The sequence below is a fragment of the Littorina saxatilis genome, linkage group LG16 (assembly GCF_037325665.1).
Source record: "Littorina saxatilis isolate snail1 linkage group LG16, US_GU_Lsax_2.0, whole genome shotgun sequence".
Lineage (NCBI taxonomy): Eukaryota > Metazoa > Mollusca > Gastropoda > Littorinimorpha > Littorinidae > Littorina > Littorina saxatilis.
Window position 1 is genome coordinate 41,708,043 of NC_090260.1, and position 8,300 is coordinate 41,716,342.

Below are 8,300 nucleotides of genomic sequence, written 5' to 3' on the forward strand. Positions count from 1 at the left end.
TTTTGGTAACAGTGGGGTCATGTTCGTTTCATTTAAACTCAACATTTAGGATTTATTTGATGTTTTTGAAGCAAGAGCCTCCTAATTGCATACACTTGTCCTGTTTGATGATCTCCAGACATGACACAAATGTGGTTTTCGTCAAATGTCAATGTCATAGCATGAACATGTTTGCTGGAAAAGAACTATCACTACTAAAAATATCCACTGAACTATCAAGGAAATGTCCACTTCATCAAAATATAATGTCATTGTTTGATTTGTGGTCACAGTTTAGTATCTGGTCTTGGCTTAGACTGGTGTTGATAACATCATGCTATGATGTCATCGTGTCAGAAATGAGGTCATTCAAGTGTCTGAGTATAACTGTTTTTGTCTTGGCCAGCCCAGTATCCATCCTGTCAACTTGGATCCAACTGCGCCAAAACAAATTTATTATGTTTTTTAAGTTATTGTTATTTTCTTACAAATTTGGAGGGTGTTGAGTATGAGTTTAGTGATGGTGGTGGTTGGGGGTTAGGCAAGTTTGTGTCTGGGATACTCTTAGGATTGAATAACTAAATGTGACCCTCCACCACGAAGTGAGTCGCATGTCACCTCGCGCGGTTCTGCTCTATGCTTGATATTAGTCCGGGGAGTGTCTGGTAACAGTGTGAGGGTCAACTTAGTCACAGGCTTATAACTCAAACAGTTTTTGCTCTTTTCTAAAACGGTTTTCACCACTGGGTAGAGCATAAAAAACTCTTTATGAAAATGTAAAAATATGAAAATCATGCAAAGGTGACATGTGACTCATTTCGTGGTGGAGAGTCACAAATGAACTGATATGTCAGTTCGCATGACGGTCAAGTTTGGGGCAATTATTGGGAAATCAACGTTCTCTTGGAAAATATTTAGTGAGAGTCAAACAGCAAATATTTTGCATTCATATACAGTGGAACCATCCTGTTAAGACCTGAAAAAGTACAGACAAATCAGGAGGGTGCCTAACCGGCACGGTTGGCCCAGTGGTAAGGCGTCCGCCCCGTGATCGGGAGGTCGTGGGTTCGAACCCCGGCCGGGTCATACGTAAGACTTTAAAATTGGCAGTCTAGTGGCTGCTCCGCCTGGCGTCTGGCATTATGGGGTTAGTGCTAGGACTGGGGTGGGGAGAGGTATGTGTGGTGTTCCACTGTAATGGATAAGAGAAGGGGGAGTCGTATAAAGCATTTGCTTTTCTTGTTTTCAAAACATATTGGTGCTAGTTTTGTAAATGAGCATGCATGTGACTTATTATGCTTTTTAGAATAAAAGTTTATACAAAAAATGCAAAACAGCCAGTTATAATTTTTCGTGCCACCTTTCCCCTTAATAATGAACAAGTTGCGTAAGGCGAAATTACTACATTTAGTGAAGCTGTCGAACTCACGGGATGAAACTGAACGCACTGTATTTTTTCACCAAGACAGTACAGCTTCGTCAATCCTCGCGTGAAGGAAATCGCTCACCTCCCACGTGCAAAACGTAGTGATATTGACACGCCAGATTAGCGCGGTAGCGTAATGTGCTAAGCAGGAAAGCGCGCTTTTCTGTATTCTTGTTAACTTTCTGAGCTTGTTTTGAGTACAACCTATCATATCTAAACTCAGAGGCAAAAGAAACGCAAATGCTGCAGTGAAGATGGGTTACCCATGAATGTTAATGTCGAATTAATTATTTCGGGTTAACAATAACAAGGAAACGAATTGACCGATACAAAAACCACACGGAAAAGTGTATTGGGATGAGAGCATGACGTGCCATGTTCCACTGAACACTGTTTGAAGACTGTTGAAAGTCAATAGCGTGTTGCTCCTCCCTGGGCGTTGATGACTGTGGCGCACCTCCAGTACATGGAGAGGACGAGGTGATTAATTTGCTGCTGAGGGACCTGAGCCCACACCTGGGTCACGGCAGCACGCAGTTCTGCTGCTGTGCGGGGTCTCCGGGCAAGGGCATTAATCCTTCTTTGCATGATGTCCCAAAAGTGTTCGATTGGGTTGAGATCCGGAGATCGAGCAGGATGAGGCAGAATGTTCACGCTGTTGTGACGCAACCTGTCCTGGGTAACACGTGCAGTATGGGGACGGGCATTGTCTTGCTGGAACAGGCAGTTCCGGTACCTCTGGACAAATGGAACCACATAGGGACGCAGGACTTGATTGATGTAGCGGTCTGCATTGACACCATTCCCACGACCTTGGCCGACGTTCTGAAAGACGACAGGTCCCACTCGCTCATTGACACCAATGGCGCCCCATATCATGACGCTGGCACCTCCCCATCGATCATTCTGCAGGATGTTATTGTTAGCAAACCGCTGTCAAGGTCTTCGCCAGATCCGGACACGCCCATCGCCAGGTTCCAGGCAAAAGCGCTTCTCGTCCGAAAAAAGAACCCTCCTCGAGTCCCGATGGCGCCAGTGGGCATGCTGCTGGGCCCAGGCTAGACGATCCAGGCGATGCTGAGCTGTCAAGACAGGACGTCGAGCAGGACGCCGATTTACAAGGTTCTGCCCACCAAGGCGTCGGCGTAGAGTTCTGGCACTGACGGGTTGTCCATGCACCACAAATGTGTTACGGGCTGTGTTGGCGGCAGTTTCGAATGCATCTCGCTGGTGTTGATGGACAAGATGGCGATCTTGTCGGGCTGTTGTTACCCGGGGTCTTCCACTTTCTGGTAAGTCGCAGGTACTGTTAGAGGCATGAAAACGTTGCTGCAGGCGATAAACCGTGGAGACATTTACTACAAATGCCCTAGCAACTTGCTGAACTGATTGTCTGGCATCAAGTCTCCCGATCGCCTGTTGGCGCTGATCTGGTGATAGTCTCGGCATCGCGCCTGTGTCGCAGAAATGAATGTTGTAACAGTTTTGTGAGTACGTTACAGCTTGCCTGAACACAACAAAAGCTGCTTTTCCACATTGTGCATGTGCTGAAAGTGGTCCCCATGACGGTTTGGGATCCCCGTCAACAAGACCTCACGTGTGACCCAGATAACGGCAAACACGGTTCTGACAAGATAAGACCGCTAAAACAACACGTGCAGAACATGCTAGTATCATTATTTTCTTTTTATTTCAAGTCCATAAAGGTTTAATTAACGCATCCTTTATTTGCGTTTCTTTTGCCTCCGAGTTTTTGGAATCAGAAAATGATAAAGAATAAGATGAAATAATTTTTTGATCGATTTCTTCAATTTTAATCGTAAGATTAATTAATCTATTTTCGTTAATTGTGATCACATTTTAAGAGTAAACATGACATATGTATATATTTTTAGATTCCGAATGTGATGAAGAATACGATGCAATCAATTTTGAATCTGTTTGCGAAAAATCGATTTTAATGACAACTTTAATGAGCAAACTTATTAATTCATTTTTAAGCATTCAAGGTGAAATGCAATACCAAAATCCGGGCTTTGTTGAAGATTACTTGACCAAAATGTCAACCAATTTGGTTGAAAAATGAGAGCGTGACAGTGCCGCCTCAACTTTCACAAAAAGCCGGATATGACGTCATCAAAGACATTTATCAACAAAATGAAAAAAACATCTGGAGATACCATACTCAGGATCTCTCATGTCAAGTTTCATGAAGATCGGTCCAGTAGTTTTCTCTGAATCGCTCTACACACACACCCCACACACACGCACACACACACACACACACACACACACACACACACACACACACACACACACAAACACACACACACACACAGACACACACACAAACACACACACACACATACACCACACCCTCGTCTCGATTCCCCCCTCAAAACTTGACTAAAAGTAAAAATGTGATATGTCCCGTCGCATTAAGATTAAGTTTGGGGCAATTAGTGGGAAATCAACATTCTCTTGGACATTATTTAGTGAGGGTAGAACAGCAATATGTTTAATTCATATATACAGTGGAACCCTCATTTTAAGACCAGAGAAAAAATCAAAGAAAATCAGAGCTGAAAAAGGAGGGAGTCTTAAAAAAAGGGGAAGTTTTACAGAGATGATGAACTTAAATTCGGATAAGAGAGGGTCTTCTATCAGGGGTAGGGGGGTCCACTGTAATGGACATGGCGAAGGCGAGTCGTGAATGGAAGCATTTTCTTTTCTTGTTATATTGTATCGTATATGCAAGTAGGGGGATCCACTGTAATGAACATGGGAGACTTTCTCCGCCCACACCCATCACTCGGAGAGAAACCGATGATGGTCTTGGTCACCAATTTGTTCACCTCAACTGTTGCGAGCTGGTTCTAGTGTGCTTGCAGCAGACCCAGCACAGCACAGATCCACTTCTGGAATCTTAAGCTAAATGTGTCCCAAGACACACATTTTGTAGTCCTGGCATCCTGAAAGGCAGAGGCCCCAACCTACAGGTTTGCTACCATACCAAAAACGCCTCCAGACACGGGAACTTGGGAGCAGAGGCAACAGCTCCGCTTGAACCTCAGAAACCAAATGTGCCTCCAGACACACAGATCCCTTAGACGGCCGAGGCTGTGGCCTCTAAGGTTCTCTTGTACCAAACCGCCTCCTGACTCTGCATCAGATTGCTTGCGCTGGCATCTGCTTACATAGACCCACATTAAGTCACCACCGAGTGGTAGACACAGACGACATTTGGTAGCACTGACTGCCAGCTTCACGGTAATGCGTACCCATAGCGCGGCTCTGCATGGGTGAGAATGTTCTGAGCAAAACACTATGTGTTACTCCATACCCCCCGCCCTCCATGGAACTTCTTGACCCCAACAAATTGGGGGGGGGGGGGGGGGAGTTTGCCCAGTCGGTAGAGGCGCTGGCTTTAAAACCGGTTGTTACTATCAGCGTGGGTTCAACCCCCAAGTTCGGCGCGGGATGTGTGTCCCAGAGTCAACTTTGTGCAGACTTTCCTCGGTGTCCGAACACCCCCGTGTGCACGCATGCGCACGATAAAGATCCCAGGGTCACAGCGAAAGCCTCAGGCCTTGGAAACACGAATACATGCATGCAAAAATATGAAGCCCGGGTGTCCGTTCGGCCAACAGCCAAAAAAGTAACCATTTCAGCACTGACCCAAGACGACCCAACCCGGTCCCTAGCCCATTTCAGGTCTCCTCTAGCAGCCGGCAGCCAGCTGTATACATCCCCCCCCCCCCCCCCCCCGCATTTTTATTTTTTATTTTCATACAAAGCCGGGTTTTCCCGTGTAACATGCCCCTAATGGCTTTGCCGTGAGGGCGTAAAACTTTCATTTTCTCGCACTTAACAGGTAAATGGAATAAGCATTTGAATATCGCTAATGTTTATCGCATAAGTCGAATCGACTAACACTGTAACTTTAAACATAGCAGACAGATATCGAAGACAAGATGTCCGCTATTTATGTTGTGCAGTGCGTCGTGTAACCGGTCGTAAAGGACGATAGCGACCAGATGAGAGAATGATGGATCTGAGAAGTCGCCGGAATATCAACCCTTTAGATTCGCATAGCTGAGATTCGACGGGATTTCTAAAAGCTAGTGCACGGTTATTTTTGTCCGTAGAGTTGGACCATAGTGGTCACAGGGCGGTAGAAACTGAGTAGACCGAGGTCACCAGTAGCAGGAATTAGTAGTAAAATACATTTCCTAGTGAACAGCAATAGAAGCTGTATAATTCTGCGTATGACCAGCAATGCAATTTCTCTTTTAGAGATTAATAAAGTTATTGTATTGTATTGTATTGTATTGTATTGTATTGTATTGTAATATGTCTACAATATCTTAACTTACTTACGAGATAAGGAATATTTTAGTAGACAGAGCAGACGGTGTTTTAAGTCTGCCGTAGTAGAAACTATAACTAATTTTTGTTGACTACACACGAGCCGTGAGTAGATACCTGTAAACTGTAAACTAGATATCGTGTGCCTGTGAGTACACGGACGGGTTGTGTAGTTTTATACCTAAGTAAAAGGTAGAGAGTTTTGTCATTGCAATTATGTACGAGATTGTCATCCCGAGTGTTTGTTGCCTACCAAAACTGTGAGTACTGGATTTTTGAGTACCTAACATTTATGTTCATGATTGTGTGTATTTGTGTGTATGTCATAGCTGATTGATACAGTGGAGGGAACCTAAATTCGGAGTTGTGTTTGGTTTCTGTATGACAGCATAATAGCTCATTTGCATTCATTCACAGTACATAGCAGGCACATCAAAGGAAAAATACAGAGGGGGAATATGTTTGGGGTGGTAGCTATTTTGACTGCTGATGCAATCGCCAGCGGCTCGTGGCACTGGAGGGGTGATGACACGGTCAAGTGAGGCGGAGGGGGGTAGCTGTCTAGCCAATGTGTCTGGCCTTGATTGGTGGTAGTCCTGAGTCCTTCTCAGAGTGGGGGGGATGAGTAGGCAGTAGAGAAGTGACAGATTTTGAGATCGCCCGCAAGAGATATTTGTTCGCCGGCCGTTCCGATTAACTACGTTGCCTGACGACTTTGTACTTCAGCGAAATTTGAACCCGCCCGGCGGGCGATTTTAGAGGAATTTTGAACCCGCCCGACGCGATTTGAACCCGCCGGGGGCGATCGGGCGACCGCCAATATTCAGCCCTGTATAGATGTGAGTTTGTGTTTCCTAAATGAAATCAAGATGCTGACAATGCTGGTTAGAATGGAGCTGGGAATGGTAATTGTGACAGTGACGTTATGACCATTGAAATATAAATGTGTGATTGTGTATTTCATAAAATATGATATCGGTATATGCAATTCGATTTTCACTGGTGTTGACTGAGTAAAATGAGGCTGACAATAATGTTTTGTTGCAGCTCATCGTGCAGCAAGGACCCAGGAAGCGCGGGATCTAGCTCTACAAGGCACTGTTTACCTCTTGTTGTTGCTTGCACGTGTGTGTGTGTGTGTGTGTGTGTGTATGTGTGTGTGTGTGTGTGTGTGTGTGTGTGTGTGTATGTGTGTGTGTGTGTGTGTGTGTGAAAGAGAGAGAGAGAGAGGGTACCAAGTAAACGAGCACCCCCCATTTTCGATCATTAAAGAGTAAAGGAAATAAAAAGGATAATTCTGTCTTTTTGTTGGGTTTTATGTTAGTTAATTGTTTCCTTTCCTTGGAAATGTTTCGCGCGCGGCATAGATTTCAGTTTGACAAGATGCCGCGAGGGAATTCCTACACAGTGGATTTTAAACTCTCAGCGCTAGAGCACCTGGACAACAATGGAAGTTTTTTTACAAACAGCACGTGATATCAGTTTGTTCGGCGGCATCCCAACCTGCCGCTTCCCAGCCTGCCGTATCCCACCCTGCCGCACCCCAACCTGCCGCATCCCAGCCTGCCGCACCCCAACCTGCCGCATCCCACCTTGCCGCACCCCAACATGCCGCATCCCACCCTGCCGCACCCCAACCTACCGCATCCCACCCTGCCGCACCCAACCTGCCGCACCCCACCCTGCCGCACCCAACCTGCCGTATCCCACCCTGCCGCGATGTCGATTTTAGTGTGTGTGTGTGTGTGTGTGTGTGTGTGTGTGTGTGTGTGTGTGTGTGTGTGTGTGTGTGTGTGTGTGTGTGTGTGTGTGTGTGTGTGTGTGTGTGTGTGTGTGTGTGTGTGTGTGTGTATGTGTGCGTGTGTGTGTGTGTGTGTGTGCGTGTGTGTGTGTGTATGTGTGTGTGTGTGTATATGTGTGTGTGTGTGTGTGTGTGTGTGTGTGTGTGTGTGCGTGTGTGTTTGTGTCTGTGGGGTTTAGTTGCACGTCGGTCTCTGCAAGCTTCTCTTTCAGAAGTCCAAAGACGGTGTGCTACGTTTGTCTCCTTTTGTCTTTCAGGAGGCAGTACGCCAACGTCAGAAAATGATCTCTGAAGAGGCCATGGATGGTGAACAACTGCGTAAACAGTGATGGGGCACTTTTAAAGGTTCCGTCCATGAACAGAACATCCATTTCAGACATGAGCTTGACGTTCTCACCAGTAGTCAAAACTATCATCGTACATAAACACTAAAATCGACATCGCGGCAGGGTGGGATACGGCAGGTTGGGTGTGGCAGGGTGGGATGCGGGAGGTTGGGGTGCGGCAGGGTGGGATACGGCAGGTTGGGGTGCGGCAGGGTGGGATGCGGCAGGCTGGGATGCGGTAGGTTGGGGTGCGGCAGGCTAGGCCGGGATGCGGCAGGTTGGGTGCGGCAGGGTGGGATACGGCAGGCTGGGAAGCGGCAGGTTGGGATGACACCGTTTGTTCACCGCAGACCTGGATTTAATCTTTTCCGGTTAGCATTATCTTTTAAAGTTATAAACT

General features: G+C 46.3%; 1 protein-coding gene across 1 annotated transcript in view; it reads left to right on the forward strand.

Moving 5' to 3' along the window:
- LOC138950004 (uncharacterized) overlaps window positions 1–7,903 on the forward strand; it is a 34,140-nt gene extending 26,237 nt beyond the window's left edge. The window contains exons 7-9 of the mRNA XM_070321785.1: window positions 6,821–6,884; window positions 7,256–7,474; window positions 7,832–7,903. Of these exons, the coding sequence (XP_070177886.1) occupies window positions 6,821–6,884; window positions 7,256–7,474; window positions 7,832–7,903 (355 nt within the window). The remainder of the gene's footprint in view (window positions 1–6,820; window positions 6,885–7,255; window positions 7,475–7,831) is intronic.
- The last annotated feature ends 397 nt before the right edge of the window (window positions 7,904–8,300 follow it).